We start from the raw sequence: 20,739 nt of genomic DNA, 5'->3' as shown, positions 1-20,739 counted from the left end.
AGGGAGGGAGGGAGAGGGTATATGTGTGTTTGCCTTTGTGTGTAACAGGAAGAACTGGTTTGATAAAATTTATCGGAATGCACGTGACTTGCTCTCGGTTTGACATCTTGTTTTACCAGATTCACTCCCTATTTGATTTGAAACCCTAGATGGAGTTTGGTCATCTCCTAAGGGGTGAAAGGTTGATGTGTTCTACTTCCCCAAATCTACCTAGAACACACAGATATCCCAGTGGTCACTGTTATTACCACAAAGAGGTCCTATTTTTCATAGCATCCAGCCTCTTTTTCCTGCTTATTTCCTTCATCTACTTATAATTCTTTTTCAGATTTTCTATCCCTTATTTTTGAAACGTTTTATTGAATGATACTGAAATTTACTTTTCTCAGCCTAAATCTTTTGTAGCTGTCGCTTATGGTATTCCCCAGGTGCTCCCCATGTACCCACACTTCTTAATGATTAAAGTGATGGCAGTCACCTGGTTTCTTCACTGGGAGACACTTCTACATGAAAGGCAAAAATGTTCTGTGTTATGAGATGAGAATAGTGAAGAGATACTGGATCGTTGAAAGAAATGTGACACTAGGATATAAGAGGAGGGTGCCTGTGATAGAGATTGAAGGATGTTTATGGGACAAAGATATTGATTCAGTAAATATCATGACTGATTGGGGTGCCGCCTTAAGGCCTTTCAGAATCCATGCTTAGAGGCGGTGGGGAACGTAAGAATGGTAGGCTGGTACATATTAGGATTCTAGCATCCATGGGGTTAGACAGGTTGGTTAGATGAAAGCAAATAAGCACATTTTATTTGTGGGGTCAGTGTTGCTTTTCCACCCCAGCTGTGAGCATTTCATTAAAGGCTTATGGTGTCCAGAACTTTCCTGCTAGTAGCTAGGGCCCGCACTGATTTGGTAGACAAGGTGCCTCTGAATTAGCCTCTTGGATATAACTGGAAACACCCAGTTGAACTCCTGGTGTCAGAGAGTACTTTGTAAAGCTTGAAGGGAGTGTGGTGTTTGTTTCCTAGGACCCTTTGGTCTCAGTAGATAGTGTGGTGTGAACAGGAAAGGCTCCCTTACAGGGGCACCATTTTACCCCTAAGTGCCTCAGTATCCCCCGATCTCAGGGCAGCAGGCGATGTCATGCTCCCCATCATCTGTCCCAGCAAGAGGCACTGCCGACAGAGTGCTTCTCCGGGCCCCGTGCTGTGCCGGCCTCTTCACTAGTCTGTGCCCTTTCGTCCTCCCAGCAGTCTTGATTGCAGGGTGGACTGCCTGCCAGATTGTGTCCTCGACTCATCCATTGAGAAGTACTTACTAAGTGGCCTCTGTGGGTCAGCCGCCATGCCAGCATGCCCTGAGGATGACAAACATGGTCCCTGCTGTGGAGGAGCAGTCGAGCGGGGGGAGATGGATGGGAATCGCATGATCCTGCCTCTGCATGTGTAATGGAAAACTGACAATTGCCCTGAAGGCAAGAGAGCAGTTGGATAGCATATAACAGAGAAATCGGCCCTGGGGCTGGAAAGTGAAGGGAGGCTTCCCTGAAGAAGTGACGCTGGGCTAAGCTGTGAAGGAGGACTTGGAGGGATGGTGCTGGGAGGTGAGGAGAGGGGTGTCTCACACCCCAGGAAAAGTCGGGACAAAGGGCATGCTTCACTGTTGACACCAGAATCTACTCTGACTAGCTGAAGCAGATAGGGATTTATAATAAGGGGTGTGGAGAGCCTGCCAACTCTTTGGAAGGACTGAAAATTCAGACTGTGTTCTGAGATTGCAGGAACAATTCCTAAACCCCACAGCAGAACTGGTAGCTAAGGAAGCCTGGCCTCTGCCGCGAGCAGAGCTGTGGAATGGGGCAACTGCTGCCCTAGCTTTCACCCCGGTGCCCCACCTGCATGACCAAGGCTGGCAGAGTGAACGATGTGTTCCCTGCCTCTTTCACCGTGCGACTCGGTTCTTCATGTCTTCCGTGGGCGTGTTTAGTGGAACCTGACTCCAGTGTGGCATTCTAACAGCAGAGGTGTTCAGAAGGTGTAGTTTTTATGTAGCCATTGTCTGCAGTGCAGGGCGTTATGCTAAGAGGGGGTGGAGCCCGTGTCTAGTGAGCCCTTGTGCCCCGTGTAGCATGGAGTACTGGAAGAGGGCTGGTGTGTCTGGAGCCTGGAGTCGTGGGGAGGTGAGGCCGGAGAGGTAGGTGGGGAACTGTTGGCTCAGAAGTGAAGTAAGTGACCCAGGTCTCATGGTGAGTAAGTGACCATACCAGATTTGAACCCAAACCTGTCTGCCTCCAGAACCTGCACTCTTTTTTTTTTGCGGTACATGGGCCTCTCACTGTTGTGGCCTCTCCCGTCGCGGAGCACAGGCTCCGGACGCACAGGCTCAGCGGCCACGGCTCACGGGCCCAGCCGCTCTGCGGCATGTGGGATCCTCCCGGACCGGGGCATGAACCCGCGTCCCCTGCATCGGCAGGCAGACTCTCTACCACTGCACCACCAGGGAAGCCCCAGAACCTGCACTCTTGTTGCACCTCCAGTCTGTAGCCTCACTCTCTAAAGCATTCCGTGGATTCAGCCTGAGTTCTTGGTGCATCTGTTTCCCATCTGACCTCAGGCTGCCTTGAGTGTTAAGGGGACGACAGTGGGGAAGAGACAGGCAGCCTTGACCTCATCAGCAAGGATGGGGCTGGCATGTTAGTGTAATAGCACCGGAAGCCCGCAGCCTCATCCAAGGCTCTTCTTACTGCTGATTTCTTGCTTTCTCCTGCTCTTCCCCTCTAAGCGGAGAGCAAAATCCTGACAATCGTAAAGGAAAAATGCCCTTCTGAGCAGGAGATCTTGGCTCCCGGTGGAAGAATTGGAGACAGTGATTACTCATAAGCATTTCTTTTGTTAATCAAAATAGTGTTAGTGCCACATGCTAAAATAACAGCGCAGTGATTTAATATCTGTATTGTATGGCTCTCTACAGGGTTCTTTCCTGATGCGAAAACATGCCAGATGCTTATAAGCAAAAGTTATGTGAGAAAAAAGATGGTGCTCTGTCTGTATGATTTAATAGTTCATTGGCCCAAATCTACAACTAAACTAGGTAATGGAGGGGGAAGTGGAAGTATAGGATATTTGTATCCTCAACTCAGATCCTCAATCTGCAGAATTGCGGCAATATTTTAGGCATTACAGTGAGGTTAGTTCTTAAAAGGAAATGGTGCATGGCTAAGGGATGGATGGATGGTTAAGAGGGGGGAACCACAGAGCTCGCTGAGTGAGTATACACTCTGGACTCCGTTCATGTTCTGACTCTACCATTTACTAGGTGTGTGGTCTTGGTAAGTCACTTCCCTTTCCTAATCCTCAGCTTCCTGTTCTGCAAAATGGGACTAATGGGACCTACTGTGCAGGGTTGTTGTGAAGATGAAAGTAGATCCTGTGTATTAGGTGCTTACAGTGTCTGGCACGTAATGAATACATGTTATCTGACATTCTCTGATGTCTGTGGTGATCATCTGAAAAATTTAGTTTATCATAATAAGCAGCAACTGTGCATTGCTCATTAGACTCAGATTCCTATAGTCTGGGCTTCAGCCTTCTAAGCTCTTGAGATTAGATCCCTAAGTAAGTTAGGCAGTATGTGATTAAAGGCATCTTTGTGAATTTATTTCCACGAAGAAACTGATAAAGTTGAATTGCTTTGTTAGGATTTAATTGTAACTAACTTTGCTACAGGTAAAAACAGAAGTTATTTATTGCAACTTCCAGCGAATCTATAGTATTTTAAAAGAAAAAGAAAAAAAAAGTTTTCTTCCCCCTCCGATTTCATAGGTAAGGGAGAGGGCCCAGCCTTTACACTCTTGGGTGACAGTTGTTTGGTAAGTGCATCTAAACTTCAGCTCCAGTCATTATAGGAGGGCTCAGGTTAACCATTCTGTCTATGAGTCAGAATTGACAGCTTGTCCCATCATTTGTTTACTTTATTTGTTCACTTATTCGCCAAACGTCTTTTGAGTGTTTCCCATGTGATAGGCACTTTTCTAGGCTCTGAGGTATAGCTGTTATCAGAATAGACAAAATTTCCTGTCCTCATGGGCCTTAACATTAGAATGAGAGTGAGGTGGGAAACAGTATAAATGAGGCTATAGAGTATGATACGGAACAGTCGAATGTGAAAAACAAAATCGCAGAGCTCCACCTCCTTCTTTAGCTCCTTTCTTCATTCCCCATTTCCCAGTTTTTTCCAGTTTTACCACAACCGTCTTTTCTCTTTACTCTGTACTTCCTCCCTGAGAATCTCCTATCAAACTCATATTAACCAAGCATAGAAAGACGGCTGTAAAGATGCATCCACATGCTGTCCCTGAAGACAGTCTTCGTGAACAATCAAATTAGAAAGCTTTTTGGGCTCAGAGCGCTCTCAGGTCATTAGGTGGTCAGATTACAAAAGGAAGATGGCTTCATGCTTCGTCTTCAATGCAGGAGTGGCTGTGCTGTTGGCGCTAAGCAGGTGTGCCTTTCCTTTGGGCCTCGCTTGAAGGGTAGGTTGGTTGGAGGAACAACCGCTCTATCAAATACGCCCCGCATTTTAATGACTTCCCACAGCAGGTCTGCTTCTCACTCATCTCACAGATTGGCAGGCAGCTTTCCCCCACATGGTGATTCAGCTGACAGGCTGCTTCTGTCCTGTGGCTGTGCCGCCCCTTCTCAGTGGGCTGATGGGGACAAGCGTAGAGGAGGACCACGGGGTGCTAGGCCTGCCTGGCAGTGGTGCAGGTCACTTGTGCTCCCACTGCATTGGCTAAAACTCAGTTGCATGGCTGTGGCTAATTGCAGGAAGGGCTGGAAAATGTCATTACTGTCTGGGCAGCCACTCGGTGACACCTGTACACCAGGCATGTAGGGCGTGAGTGGTCAGAGGACAGCCACCATAACCGCACATAGAAGCACGGCTATCGTTTGCTTCCCTGACTCTTCTTTTTCCTCTGCCCCATGACGGATCAATCCCTGGATCTTTCTGTAGGCAGCTTAATTGTCACGTGGGCTATGCTCTAGTCTTACCAGCCTGTGAGCCAGTCTTCCCCTTTAGGGTGGTTGAGTCTTCTCATATCTTTGCTCATGAGATCATGCTTTGATCAGTGGTCGCAGTATGGTGTTCTTATTTCCAAAAGGTCGTTGGCAGGGGAGGTGTCCTCACAGAGTCACTGTGGGCTTGCTAGGAGGTTTTCCTCCCCCAGACAGTTTATTTGCTAAGGCACCAAAAGGATGTTGTTCTAACAAAGATCATCGCACCCTTAGGTGAAGTGGCTGGACTCTAAGGCAGCATTGACAGGAGGCCTGCAGGGTGGGGTTATATTCTAAAGAGAAATGTTCTGTGGTTGAAACAATACACACCCCCTTCTTAAGTTCTCCCTGACAGCAGTGCTTCCTTGCAATTCATAGTTTTCATCTATGTTTGATTTTAAGATACTTCAGGGGTAAATGTCACCTTTTGGGATTTTATTAATAGTATTACTTTTTTTTTTTTGCGGTACGTGGGGCTCTCACTGTTGTGGGCTCTCCCGCTGTGGAGCACAGGCTCCGGACGCGCAGGCCCAGCGGCCGTGGCTCACGGTTCCAGCCGCTTCGCGGCATGTGGGATCTTCCCAGACCGGGGCACGAACCCGTGTCCCATGCATCAGCAGGTGGACTCTCAACCACTGCGCCACCAGGGAAGCCCAATAGTATTACTTTTTAATGAGTCTTTTGAAGTCTCTTTCATTATAAACAGCCTGTATTCCCCAGAGATAACGAGTTGCAGTGCCAGATATTTGCATTTCACTTGAAACAAAACCAAGGGTTTGAATGTTTTAAATATAAGCAAATCTAATTCTCCTGTGTCTAGAGAAACTGTATAATGAACCATATGTATGAGGCTTAAGCACACAGATGCGGAAGATTCTCTGTCTCTCTTGTTCTCTCTCTCTCTCCCTCCTTTTATATTTTCTTAAAAACGCTGGTAGAGCTCAAAATTGGCACCAAGTAGCAAAAATCTCCACCCAGCCAAGCAAATCACTACAGCTGGAGTGGAACTGGGGCTCCTGTTGGGTGCACACGGAGGTGGGTCTCTTCCTGGTTCCGGCTTCTCCTCGGAAGTCCAAGGCTCCATCGTTCCCCCGCCCCCATTGCCCAGTGCCTCCAGTCTTTGCAATTAGACATTCTCTCTTAGGTGACCGATTTCACGTCTTTGTTATGGTTGCCTTATGGGTTCATTTGGAGGAGATGGCCCCCTAGCTGCTGCCAGAGAGGTCTCAAGCAGCCATCCTGCTGCTGGAATGGGCCTTCATCTGGTGGGGGCCCTGTGGCTTTTTTCTCTTACTCCCCTCATAGCCCTCCCTACCTCTGGGCCACCTTGACCTCTGGCCGGGGTTGCCGATATGGCCTTAATTGGTCTTCTGACCTTTAGTCTTCCCTTCCATTCTCCTCACTGAAGTGATCTTTCTGCAACTCAAATCTGATTATTTCATTGGCCTGTGTCATACTTATCTGTGGCTCCCGATTGTCTTCTAGATACAGTTTAAAGCCCTTAACCTGGTGCACCTGAACCTTCATGGTCTGGACCAGGGGTCCCCAACCCTTGAACTGTGGACCGGTAGCGGTCCGAGGCCTGTTAGGAACCGGGCCGCGCAGCAGGAGGTAAGTGGCGGGCGAGGGAGCAAAGCTTCATCTGCCGCTCCCCACCGCGCGCCATCGCTCGCATTACTGCCTGAACCATCCTCTCCCCGCCCCACGCCCCCGGTCCGTGGAAAAATTGTCTTCCACGAAACTGGTCCCTGTGCCAAAAAGGTTGAGGACCGCTGGTCTGGACCGTCTTGAGGCAGCTCCACTCGCATCTCCTCTGCACTGTCAGCCCATTCTATCCGTATGTAGCTCAACCAAGCTACTTTCAGGAGATGGCTATTTTCTGCCATTTTAAGATGTCTTTGCCAATGCTTTTCCTTTTCCTTGCCTTGCCCTGCGTGTTTTGTAGCACTGCTTCTCAGACTTGAGTGTGCTTTGTATCATCTAGAGTGCTTGTTAAATCGCAGATGCCTGAGCCTCACTCCCAGAATTGATGATTCACTAGGTGTGGGGTAGGGCCTGGGCTTCTGTATTTCTGACGAGTCCCCAGGTGATACGGATGCGGGCGGTCGGTGGAACGACTCCCAGCCGCGGAGCTCCAGAGTTCCCTGTCTCACCATAGCTCACACCTCACTGTTTTGCGATTGCCCGTCTTTCTCCCTCACTGGACTCTAGGCTTCCTGGGAAAAAGAATGTGTTTGACCATCAGAGAGTATCCCTAGTGACTAGTGTCTGGGATGTTGGTGATGTTGAATAAGAGTCTGTGAATGAATGAATGAATGAATGAGCAGGTCAGTGTTTCTGCAGCAAAGTTCACATCATTTGGCTTCTTGTAGTATAGATTAGCTTTCTTTTGGAATATTTCGGCTTCAGGGAACGTGGAATGTGATCCGCCCCTTCCACCTGTCTCTGAAATCACTCACTTAATGAATAAGGAACTTGAAACCTCTCCATAGAGATCAGACCATGGGACCGACAGGGACGTCTGTTGATAGATCTCAAACTTTAAAATATGAAATGGGGACTTCCCTGGTGGTGCAGTCGATAAGACTCTGCGCTCCCAGCGCAGGGGGCCTGGGTTCCATCCCACTGGATCCCACATGCATGCCGCAACTAAGGAGCCTGCCTGCCGCAACTAAGACCTGGTGCAACCAAATAAATAAATATTTTTAAAAAATCAAGTTATTCTTTAAAAAAATAAAATAAAATATGAAATGGACTCATGGGCTTTCTTTCATTACACGCAGCATAGAGTAGTGTTTTTGCATCTCTTTCAGCATAAGACATACCCGTGAAGTTGTTAGAGCCCGTCAATAAGTGGCCCCCACCCGACTTTTGTAGTGTCTGTGCTGAGCCTGCTAGGGGCTATGTGCAGAATGAAGGCTAAGATGATATGGTTCTCGCCCTCCAGATCGAAACCTGAATGAAGATATGTAACAAACAGCACTTTAAATGTTCAAACTGTGTGATACTTAGCATACTTATAATAAGGATTCATATTTTCTAAGATGCTCAAATCACTTGATTTATCAAATTAATTCAAAACATGCAGTGAGAAGCGAGGGGAAAGAGATGGGGGTAGGTTAAGATGTTTCGGGCAGGCTGGTAGAAGGGCCACACCAGGTACGGGTTGCCTGGTGTTCACATGCCCTCTCTCATTGTTGGAAGGCACTTTTTAATTTAATTTTATTTATTTTTGACCGCGTTGGGTCTTTGTCGTTGCGCGCGGGCTTTCTCTAGTTGCGGCGAGTGGGGGCTAGTCTTTGTTGTGGTGTGCAGGCTTCTCACTGCAGTGGCTTCTCGTGTTGCGGAGCACGGACTCTAGGTGTGCGGGCTTCAGTAGTTGTGGCACGTGGGCTCAGTAGTTGTGGCTCGCAGGCTCTAGAGCGCAGGCTCAGTAGTTGTGGCATACGGGCTTAGTTGCTCCGCGGCATATGGGATCTTCCCGGACCAGGGCTCAAACCCGCGTCCCCTGCATTGGCAGGCGGATTCTTAACTACTGCGCTACCAGGGAAGCCCTGGCACTTTTGGTTTTAAGGAGCAGGAATTCTCCTTGTTAGCTCTTAAGTTTTCTTGAGAAGGAGGAAGGGGTTGGGGTTCTCATGGGAATCCAAGAAATGAGAGACAAGGATTGGCCCAGTGGTCCCCAGGAATGGGAGTTCTTGGTTATTCACGTTTGTTCCGCCATGAACAGACTAGTTGAAGTAGACTTCACTGTCCATTTGCCTTTTGGCTGCCAGCAGCCACCCTCACCCTGGACTCTTTCTAGTACTTGCGCTCCTCACAGATTCTGCTTGTGCTCACTTCTTGCTCCCTTGTGACTTTAAGTCCCAGTTGGCCTTTGCTTGGCACCCCCGCCCTGCTATGCATCTGCTCAGGGTCTGCTTTCTCTGCTTGTTGATCTTTCTACTTTTTATCCACATCCACAAGAATGAGCATCTGGTGCAGCTTGTTCTCGCTAGAGAAAAGCTTTCTGTGCCAGAGCATCCCAGAGGCCAGCAACTGTGAGCCCACCCGCACTTACTTGGACTCAGCTGGGGGAGACCGGGCATGAGGTGGGCCATGCTGTGCACATGTGGTTCCAGACCCATCTTCGTAGCCAAGCTGAGCTGGGGGTTGGGGGCAGGTAGCGCCTCTGCGGTGGCTGTGGACCTGGCAGGTACGTCAGAGAGTCCTTTGGGGCCATGGGACTTGAGGATGGGTAGGATTTTTTAAAAAATTAATTAATTAATTAATTTTATTTTTGGCTGTGTTGGGTCTTCGTTTCTGTGCGAGGGCTTTCTCTGGTTGTGGCAAGCAGGGGCCACTCTTCATCGCTGTGCACGGGCCTCTCACTATCGTGGCCTCTCTTGTTGTGGAGCACAGGCTCCAGACGCTCAGGCTCAGTAGTTGTGGCTTACGGGCCTAGTTGCTCCGTGGCATGTGGGATCCTCCCAGACCAGGGCTCGAACCCGTGTCCCCTGGATTAGCAGGCAGATTCTCAACCACTGCACTACCAGGGAAGCTCAGATGGGTAGGATTTGAGTGGGCTGGGATCAGAGGAAGGGTGGTCTGGGGAGAAGATGCAAACCTGACCCATGAGGAGAGAGCATGTGGGCTATCAGAAGCCTGATATGAGTGACCAAGGAGGAGGCTGGATTATAAGGGCCCTAAAAGCCAGGTGGAGGAGGGGGATTTGTTTTATTGGGCAATAGGTCATCCTGAAAGCTTTTAAGCAGAGGAATCGGTCACTTTCTCCTGTCCATTTCCGATTCCTGCTGTCAGATTAGACTTGAGACCTGCTAAGAGACCACTGATGCCGCTCAGGGGTCAAGTAATATGGGAGAGGAAATAGGGTGAGCAGATGGTTATGGGATGACACTACCAGCAACGACTGGGTATGGCAGCTTCGGTTCCAGGTGGGAAGGAGAGTGCATTTTAGGGGAGTAGAAGCTTCCATGTCAGCGCCAGGGAATGCGCAGCCAATACCTAGCATGGAGATTTTGGCAACAGATTAAAAAAAAGTGGGCACGTATTTGCTGACTGCAGGGGTTCAGTGAAGGATATGGGCATGTCCCTTAAGCTCTCCGAGCCTTGGTTTCCTCATCTGGGAAAAGGATACTAATACCTGCTGTGTCTACCTCTCAAATGTTTGAGGTGCTCAGGTGAGATAGGGGTGTATGAAATGCTTTGTAAATTTCAAAACACTCTATGAATTTAAGGCATTAACTACTGGATAGTGACTTTCAGGGCATTTAAAAACGGTTTGATTTAGATTTAGTGGAAACTCATCTAGTATGCAAACTTCAAAGATGGCATCTCAAGGTCATATCACAGCTCAAACTTTTTACAGAGTTGTTTCTTCTCTGAATGGCATCAGAGGAGAGCCAAGTGTTCCAGGGAAGAGTTACTTCCAGAATGTGGTGTGTGTTTGTTGGGGAGGTTGAGGCAGGGGGCAGAGATGGTCTGCTGTCTTTTCTGGGGATAGTGAGTAGAATACCCTCCTAATGATTAATAACTTGGTAGTGTGTTCATTCAGAAGCAGGCACCTTGATGGGTATTAGTAGTAATACCTCTCCCCTTCTTTCCTAGTCTCCTTTTGTCTTAAAGGCTCACCCTCCTTGTGTTTACCTTTTAGTTCCATGAAGGTGGCCCTTGGCAAGTAGCACCTTAGCCTTAGGGTAGATGGGAGGGATGCAGCAAAGCCCTGTGCTGCTCCTTCCAGAATCACCATTTTTGCTTCTTTCCCCATTGCTTAGCAGAGCTCTTTTCTCCTGCGCTACTACTTTGGTTCTCTGTATCCTTAAAATCTCAAATTTGACTTGCATGCCCCCTAGTGGCAGGTCGGATGCACCCCTTGTTACCCTGTTTGTTGTGGTACCATGACAGCCCATCTTTGCACTCAGCTCTATTACTAAGTAGAACCCCCAGTTCACAGATGTGGAAGGAGAGGTTTGGTGATCCTGACTTGCCACTCAGGTGGGACCTGGGGACGTGGGACTTGATTCGGAGCTTTTGATTCCCAGATTTATACAACGGGAATACCTCAGAAAGAAAGATGGTGTGGTTATAGCTGTTCTAGATTTTTAAAAAATGGTTTAAAAAGAATCTAGATTATCTTACTATCTACTCAACTAATTTGAAAGGATCAAAATGTGGTGAATATTTGAAGAAAAGAACGATTGTATTTTTTTCCCCTTCATCACATTGGAAAATCTTTTGTCACTCACCCAAGTGTTCAGTATTTCATGCTCAGACCTGTTAACAACTTTAGGAAATACAAAAGAGAGGTATAAAGCATGATATCTGACCTTCAGAAGTTTACATTCCCATTAAATTCTCCTCACAAGGTGTTTAAATTCATTCCCTTGAGGAAAAAAAATTATAATGCTTGGGTTTAATATTTCTACTTTGTTTCACAAAAGACAGATTCTGTGAGCATCTGCTTATTGATTTCTTTTTAAAGTCCTTTTCAGTGGAGAGAGAACTGCAGGATAACAACAGTAGTTACCCAGATGAACCCTGGAGGATAACGGAAGAGCAGCGAGAGTATTATGTCAACCAGTTCCGGTCCCTTCAGCCTGATCCGAGTTCCTTCATTTCAGGTAACAAAGTCTGGCGGGTGAGAACACGGGTCCCAGCTCACTGTCTCACATAAATAACAGCGCCCATCTTGAGAAATAGTCCACACAAAATGAGTACAACAACCTTCTATGATTTTAGTTTGTTTTTCTCTGAGGTTGAATGTCTCATCAATTATAAACCGTGCAGAAAAACACTTGGCAGTGATATTGGGAAAGTTATGTTTCCGTTTCAAAGGGGGGTTAAATGGGAATTTGGAGCATCCTGGTTCAGATCCTGTGCCTTATTAGCTGGAGCAGTTCCTGAAATTAGTGCCGCACCTTTAATTGCATACTCACTATGTTGGTGTTACAGCAAGGACATAGTGTAGCCTCCCAAAGAGTTGCTGTCACAGGTCTCCTTATGTTATATACACCTTAGAGTTCAAGTTCATGTTCGTTTTCTTTGGCTGCAGTCTTTCTCCTCTGGTTTTTCTGAGAGAAAATATGGGAGGAAAATTGGCCAGCATTTTTATGTCCACATGTTAGTTCTTCTGGGTTATCTTCAGAAATACATATTCCTATCGAATTCTCATGCAAAATTCAAGCTGAGAGGAACTGATTTAATTCCCACGTGCCTACATTTCACCCGGCTGAAGACTAAACAAACAGTGAAATAGTAGAGTCTGGAAGACAAATTCATAAAACTTCCTTTTTATACTTCAATTGTGAAGAATAACAATATGTCCTTGATAATTGTAACCTGACATATCGCAGTGTGGACTAAGATTAATTTTCTCTCGTGAAATAAGGTCCGTAGTTGAAATGTACCTGTATAAACGCAGATATCATTTTCTGGTTGGTGGTAATGGCTTTATTTGAAGGCAGAATATTGTAGATACAAAAAATTAACGTTGACAACATGATTTTAAAAAAAAGCAGAAACCCAGATTGCATTTATTGACCACTTGCTAACTTTACCCACTGCTTGAGTGAGTTTTTTCACAATGTATACAGATATTTAGCCAGATACAAATAGGCAGCTGTTAGGAATGTTTTTATTTTCTTTTAACCTTTTCATTTTGCAGAATTTCAAATACAGACACAACTGAAGTGGCTAGTATAACAAACTCCTATGTACCTATCAGTCAGCTCTCACAATTTGGTTTTATTTATACCCTCTCTCAGCCTAGATGGTTTTGAAGCAATTACCAGACTATTTCATTTGAAAATATTTCAGGATGTATCTGTAAAGATAAGGCCTCTTTTAAAAACATAACCACAACTCATTAGCACATTAAAAAAAACCCCACAAATTACTTAATATCAAGTCTTGTTCAGATTTCCCCAATTGTCTCACAAATGCCTTTTAAAAAAGTTTAGTTTGATCAAGGTCAGGAGAGGTTCATACATTGCAATTTGTTGATGTCCCTTTTTAGAAAGCATCTTTATTTAGATGTAATTTACATACTCTAAATTCACCCATTTAAAGTATACAATTCAATGATTTTAGTGTAGTATAGTCACAATCTAGATTTAGAGCACCTCCCCCCAATAAACTACCTACTTATTAGCATTTATTCCCCATTCCTGCTCTCCCCACCCCCCAGCCCTAGGTTACCATTAAACTACTTTCTCTCTCTATAGAGTTGCCTGTTCTGGGCTGTTCATATAAATGAAATTGCATAATAAGTGTTTTTTGGTGTCTGACCTCTTTCACTTAGCATAATGTTTTTAAGGTTCATCCATGTTGCGGTATGTACCAGAGCTTTGTTCCTTTTTATGGATGAATATCATTCCACTGTATGGATAGACACCATTTTATTTATCTGTTCATCAGTTGATTGACTTTTGGGTTGTTTTGGCTGTTAAGAATAATGCTGCTGTGAACGTTTGTGTACAAGTTTTTGTGTAGATGTATGTTTTTATTTCTCTTGGATATATACCTAGGAGTGGAATTGCTGGATCATAGGATAACTCTGTATTTAACCATTTGAGGACTAGTCAGACTGTTTTCCAAAGTGGCTGCACCTTTTTACGTTGCCACCAGTAGTGTCTTACTCTACATCCTTGCCAGCACTTGTTTTTATCTCTTGATTGTAGCCGTCCTAGTGGATGTGAAGTGGTATCTCTCTGGATGGAGAATGACATTGAGCATCTTATCATGCTCTTACTGTCCATTTGTATATCTTCTTTGGAGAAATGCCTATTCAGATACTTTGCCATTTTTTAAAAAAAATCGTTGAGTGGAAAGAGTTCTCTGTGTATTCTAGACACAGGTTCCTTATCAGACATATGATTTGTAAATATTCTTTTCCCAATCTGTGGCTTGTCCTTTTATTTTCCTAATGGTATCTTGCGAAGCAAAAAAGTTTAATTTTGCTGTTCCGTTTATTTTTTCTTTTGTTGCGTGTGCTTTTGGTGTCATATCTAAGAAACCATTGCTTAATCCAAGGTCATATTAATTTTGTTTTATTATTATTATTATTATTGGCCGCGCCGTGTGGCTTGTGGGATCTTAGTTCTCAGAGCAGGGATTGAACCTGGGCCCTGGCAGTGAGAGCGCAGAGTCCTAACCAGTGGACTGCCAGGGAATTCCCTATATTACAGTTTTATTTCTTATATTTAGTTCTTTCGTCCAATTTGAGCTAAGTTTTGCATATGATATGGGGTAGGGATTCAAATTCATTCTTTTGCATGTGAATATCTAGTTGTCCCAGCACCATTTGTTGAAAAAACTTTTCTTTCCCCCATTTAATTGTTTTAGGTTCCCTGTCAGAATTCAACTGACTGTAAGTGTAAGGGTTTATTTCTTTACCAATTCTGTTTCACTGATTTGTATGTCTAGCCTAATGCCAATACCACCCTGTCTTGATTATTATAGTAAGTATTTGAAATTGCATAGTGAGAGTTCTCCAACTTTGTGCTTTTCAGTTTTATTTGTTTTGATTTCAAGTTTTAGGGATTGTGTTCTTAAAATTTAATTTTTTACTTATATAAAATATTAACACAGTCCTCAAGTTGAGTCTACAAAACAAGCTACATTCAAAGAAGTCTAGTTCCTGTCCCTATCTCCTCTACCTTGTTCCTTCCTTGTTCCTATAGGTAAACATCTTGTTTAATGGCCTATTTGTCTGTTTTTAAAAATAGAAACAAATACATATATGTGCATATCTCTATATATGTGTGTGTGTGTTCTTATCTCCATATTTTCTTAGATAAGTGGTAGCATACTACTTACTCTTTCCTCCACCTTGCTTTTTTCACTTAATATATTCTGGTGATTACTCTGTAGTCGTATGTAGAGATATTTCTTGTTTCTTCTTACAGATTGTGTGAATGTGCAGTCATTTATTCAGCCAATTCTTTATTGGGATTACTTCTAGTCCTTTGCTATTACATATATTTCTCTTGTAAATAGCCTTCTGCATATGTCTTTTTATATTTTTGTTAGTGTATCCTTGGATAATTTGGAAGTGGGATTACCGGGTCAAATGTGATTTTGCAAAACACCCCTTCTTTGGGGTTGTGCCATTTTGTCACCCCCCAGCATTGTATGAGGTGCCTGTTTTCCCATAGTCTTGTTATTGAAACACGTTATTGAACTTTTGTATTTTTCCCATCTGATAGGCAAGAAATCATGTCTTTGTGTGGCTTTAACTTACAGATGTCTCACGAACAAGGTTGAACATTTTTTTTTCAATATGATTAAGAGTCAGTTGCATCTATTTCTTTGAACTCTCATAGCTCAATCCATTTTTACAGTGGTTTACTGGTCTTTATTATTTTTTAAAGATCTGTATATATTGGGTGTATTAACATTCAGTCACTGATGGATCAATGCTGTGGGTAGCTGTAGTTTACTGGGCTGAGAGACCCCTTGTAAGAAAAAGTCTGGATTCATGGTTTTGATCTTTGACTGCTGACAGCTTTTAAGCCTCCCTTCTACCTCTTCTGCCCCACATGTGGCTCTCGGGTGGATCTGAAAATGGCTGGAGAGAGCAAGGAAAGGAGGCTTGTTTGGGGTTTCTCTGTTGCTTGAGGGTGGGGCTGGGGCGAGGGTTCCAGCTCCCCGTTTGAACTTCTGTCAGCACCGAAGGAGGGAGCATCTGGCTTGCTCAAGTGCTCCTTCTCTGACCTCGTTAGCCATCATCTTCCCTGTGGGCGCCACCCAACCACTCTGGGACACCGTGGGCCGACAGTCTCTCTCTACGGTGTGAAGGCCAGGCCAGGTCTCTAGCTGTGGGTTTGAGCCTATTATACTTTCAAGAAAGGAGATCAGGAGGGAAAAAGAAGAATGAAATTAGGGGAGAATGCCTTTCTTTGTATAAAATAGCTGGCAAATGGGCTTTCAAGACATTTCTGACAAATGTTTGACAAGGCAAGGAGGCTGCATGGATGGCCAACAGTCCTGGGTCAGCATTATTTCCAGGATGCTCTTGGGGAGAAGGCTCATTCGTTTATAGGGTACTTTGTCTTTGATCCTTCATCTATCAAAGGAAAATAAGTCTGCCTTAGGGTCCACTATAATCCTTTGTTTCAAGGCCAGTTAGAAGTCTCGTGCTGGCTAAGGAAAGATTTTTGACTTTATCAGTTTAGAATAGAGTTTAGGGCTTTGATTTGAGTGTTCTTTGTGTTAGACTTGAGGCTTTTGAATTGTGAAACTGTTTTGAGAGCAGAAAGCATAAAAATTTCAATCTCAATAAGGATTGGGTCTAAACATTTTAAGTGCAGTTGGGACTTGAAGCTACGTTACATGTAAAATGAAATGATTACCTGATTTCCATTGATATTGGTAAATTTGCAATGAATAAAGAAAGTAGCAAGAGGTTCCTGGATACGATTCTTGAAGAGCCACCAAGAGATCTTAAATCTCACTGAAACGCTTTCTCAAGATGTCTGTCTTATCTCTAGTATGATGAGATTAATGGTGTTAGTTTTTCTTTTTTGCTGTTTCCTACCATGATCGTGTATTACTTTTGCATCTGTTCATTAAAAGTGCTCGACAGATTTTTACTTTGATAATTTTGATAGCTATCTTTTGAATTTTTAGTAAATTTTGAAGATTTTTGGAAATACAAAGAAGGAATTCATATAATTTTCATGTCATAATTAAGTATTATGCCGTTAGTTCTTTTGCCCTATTCTAATTTACATACTCTTTTAAAAGCCGTTTGTATGTTGCTTTTAGCCACACAATTCGTAGTTTCTTTGATGAATAATTGTTATATTTGTGGTTATATGGTAGGAATTGCTGAATGAAAAAAATGGTGATTCATTTACATATAAATATAAAAGCTGCTCTAGATAAGTAATTCATGATTTATTTAAACAATGGCTCTTGACAGGTTCTGTGGCCAAGAACTTCTTCACCAAATCAAAGCTTTCCATTCCAGAACTCTCCTATATATGGTAAGTACAGTTAATGCCTCATAGTATCATACTGTTATCCATAGCCATCCCTTAGCTCCTACTTTTGCATTTTAAAAATCTAATCTTTTGAATTTTAAAAAAATCAGACTAAGAGAATGAAAAGAACTTAGATTATTGTTGCTTTGAAGATTAAGTAAGTTATATGAAAAGCACAATGAATAGTGTCTGGCACATACTACGCACTGTTTGGGCTCTTATTTAAAAAGCAATTTCCTAATTATCGTCCTCACGTAGATGCCTTTTCAGTCTAAGCAGTTGTGTGAGCATACGAGAATTTCCATCTTGTGTGTTTTATTTTCAGATTTTTCTACTTGATGTGGTGTAAGTGACCAGAGAACCTTGAAAAGCTATTCTTTATAATATTTTATGAGGCCAGGTGAACAGAAGTTCCACAGATATTTTGGAATTAAGTTAAATTTGACTCTTCTCGCTGCCTCTGAGCTTCGTAAATTTGGCTGGTGTTTATCAGCTGGGCCCTGGTTCAGACTTGCACATGTGGCGTGCCCGGTGCTTTGCTGCTGTGCCGGCTCCATCACCGGCTCCAGAAGGGCTGCGCTGGTTGGTCCAGATGGCTCTGTTTGCGTTTATGAAAACGCTCCATACCTCTGTAAACTCCCGGCTGCGTGTGGGCTCTTCTTCCTCAAGACTGGGTGGGAGACCACACTGTGATAAATATATAATTAAAGTATTGGAATATTTATGTAAAACTTTTTTTCATGAGGATTTACAAAAAAATTAGGGTTTAAAATTGCTTGTCATGTTTTGTGCATCATATTGGAAAACTATTCCACTGACACTTGTGAATGCCACTGTATCTGGGATCCTGAGCTGAATTTCGGTTTTTCGGCAATATATTATAGCATTCAAAAAAAAAGTGGCAAGCCTTATTAGGCTTTAAAGCTAGGAAAAAAGAGAAACTATCATTTTGTAAAGAATACAGTCTGTTTTGGCAGAATTCCCAGTCTTAACATTATTGGCATGAGGATTTCTCTCTTTTTGTTGAGACATATCCATGTAAGCTTTGTGGGATTCTCTCCACCCAGTGTTTGAAACAGTTTGTTGGCTCCTCACCTCGGGGAGCTGGTGCTTTCTGAATATTCAAGGGGGACAAGGATGTGAAGGGTCCAAAGGAAAGTTCCAGAGCTTACCTTCCGTGATTTTTCTTTCAAATAGTAACCCCCTTTCTACTATGATTGTATATGCCTTCTCGCTCTGCTTGTCCTAACACAAGCGTACTCATCTCTGTACACCTAAGAGGCTGGTTGAGCTTATGGGGTCTTAGTTACTTTGGCAGATAGGCCTCTGCTTTTCAGTGGGAAACAACGGCTGAAGCAAAGATAAGCCTTTTCAAGCCTCTCCCTTTCTTCCTTTCTATCTCATCTGGTTCCAGCCTTCCCTAGTTGCTAGTTTTATCTGAAAACATAGTTCAGCCAGTATTTACTGAGCTTACTTGTGTTTTCCCAGGAGGGAATTCTCAAGCAAAGTTTTGATACAACATTTGCAACTTGAAAAGTTCAAGGTTTTTCCTTAAAGCTGAGAAATGAAGTGCTTGTATCTGAGCTTGGGTAACTGAATAATGGCCAGGACACCGGTGAAAGGGCAGGGCCAGCCCTTCCTCTGACTGTTTTGAGCACCAAGTCCGGGGCTGTTCACACAACTCATTTACTGAATGACTGTCAACTAAGTGTGAATTGTGGGCATCGTTTTCCTTTTTGTCCCATAGTTTTTTTTAACTCGTGTAGTCTGTTGTAAAACAGATCTATTTGGAGAATCTGGAGAATTTCAATTTTTATTTATAAAGTGCCACTCATGCTAGTGGTGTCAATTTTTCTTCCTCCGTGTGGCCCCCTGAGATTTTATATGGGTTTGGGGACCCTGCAGGGCCTCCACCAGAGAGCCTGGGAGTCGTGTTTGCATGTTTGAGGCTGAGTAACTTTCCTTCTGAGCCCCGTGTTAGGCGCTCATAACATCTGCTTTCCTTAGGGAATTGAGCGATGCTGACTGCGATGGAGCCCTGAGCCTGCCGGAGTTCTGTGCTGCGTTTCATCTCATTGTGGCCCGGAAGAACGGCTACCCACTGCCTGAGAGCCTGCCTCCAACTCTGCAGCCGGAGTACCTGCAAGCAGGTAATGCCTCATCATAAATCCTAAACCTTAGGCGTTTCCTTCCAGATCTTGGAAGAGAGTTTTGTTCCTTAAGATGTTGTCCAGACACTTTGTGGAGTCCTTTGTATATACAGTTACTGTTCATTAACTGATATTAGACTCTCACAACTTATAATGTGAGTCATAGGGATGATCTAGCAAATGTGAGTCATCTTTTATCTCCATTCTAGTACTGTCTGGGTGGATTTGAACCAAAGCCACGTAACCCTTTCATGAAAATTGTGGACCAGGCAACTACTGAATCCCCAGCTGATAAAAAATTAGGAGGAAGATCTTCCTGTAGAGCCAATGCTGACTTACCATCTTTAGGCCCAGCCCGATGTCCCCGAGTGGCCTTGGGCAACGGAATGGACTAGGAGTCTTGTACCTAATGAAAAAGTTTAAAAATTACATGCAGTGAAATGTATGAAAGGCTCCGATCTTAAATGTACACTCGATTTTTAAAATATGTATCCACCCATGTAACTGCAATCAGATATAGAACATTCTAGCATGCCAGAAAGTTAGAATAGAGCTCTCTTTGTCTTTCTCATTAATAAAACAGTTACCCCCAAATCCTTTGGATAGGAAAGAGTCGTAGTGAGTCCAACCTTTGTATTAACTTCTTTGGAAGATTGAAAAAATTAATAGTGTCTCTTGCCCTTTCAAAGGCAGTGGGCTGATTTCTGATGTGAATTTTATTATTCACAGAAGTATAGCCTTCATCGAAAGGGTCCAGAAATAGCTGGTGCTTTCAACAGACTTTCGCACTTTTTAGAGAGGGCCTCTAAAACATGAGAGCTTAGTCATTGATGATTATTGGCATGAGGGAAACAGTGTCTAAAGAAAATGTGATTAGTCATGAACAGATCATAAATTTCCTGGTTAGATCTGGAAAGGCCTTAGATTATCTTGTCTTGTCCCCTCCTCATAATGACACTAGATTCAAAGTACCCAGTGACTTATCTAAGTCAGTCTTCGGGTCTCTGACTCTTAAATAAAAAGTCTGTCATTCTGTGTTAGGTAGTGACGGGGTGGAGGCTCAACCAAAAGGAAGAGACTAAGTATGTGGCTGGTGCCAGGGACCGGTGAACATGTTGGGGGAAGCATGACCCATTCTGGGATCTTGCCCAGAGGCCCTCAGAAAATGTACAAAGGGGAGGGTTCAGAGAGCAAAAGCTATTACTTGTTTCAGAGCTTGGACTTTGCTAATAGCAGCTGCTTTCTGACTCCAGCGGGCCGTAACTCCAGCGTGTTCCCCTTCCTTACAGTCTGGGGGAGACCCTCAGGGGTCCCCAGGAACTAGTTTGCAGTTGGGCAGCATGATGCACTGCTCTTTTTCCTCTTTAGTGTCTCTCTCTGTGTCCCTGTCTCTGTCTCGCTCTCTCTCCTCCCTCTCTTTCCTGTTTGGGGTCTTGAGGAATGCTGTTTCCTTGTTCTTATGTGGTGTGGCTATGGAACCTAGGCTGGGTGTCATGACTTCTTATTTGAGGAGTCACTTTGTAGGTGTTCAGGTGTTTCACGGAGTGTT

General features: G+C 44.1%; 1 protein-coding gene across 2 annotated transcripts in view; it reads left to right on the top strand.

Annotated features, from left to right (window-relative positions):
- REPS2 (RALBP1 associated Eps domain containing 2) overlaps positions 1–20,739 on the top strand; it is a 221,126-nt gene that overhangs the window by 96,090 nt on the left and 104,297 nt on the right. For both annotated transcript variants that reach the window (XM_024740315.1, XM_024740314.1), the window contains exons 6-8: positions 11,538–11,676; positions 16,980–17,043; positions 19,048–19,190. In XM_024740315.1, coding sequence (XP_024596083.1) covers positions 11,538–11,676; positions 16,980–17,043; positions 19,048–19,190 — 346 coding nt within the window. The remainder of the gene's footprint in view (positions 1–11,537; positions 11,677–16,979; positions 17,044–19,047; positions 19,191–20,739) is intronic.

Source organism: Neophocaena asiaeorientalis, unplaced genomic scaffold (assembly GCF_003031525.2).
Source record: "Neophocaena asiaeorientalis asiaeorientalis breed wild unplaced genomic scaffold, Neophocaena_asiaeorientalis_V1.1 scaffold657, whole genome shotgun sequence".
Taxonomy (NCBI): domain Eukaryota; kingdom Metazoa; phylum Chordata; class Mammalia; order Artiodactyla; family Phocoenidae; genus Neophocaena; species Neophocaena asiaeorientalis.
The sequence above is the reverse complement of the archived record's forward strand: the minus strand, read 5'-3'. Positions and strand labels throughout refer to the sequence as shown.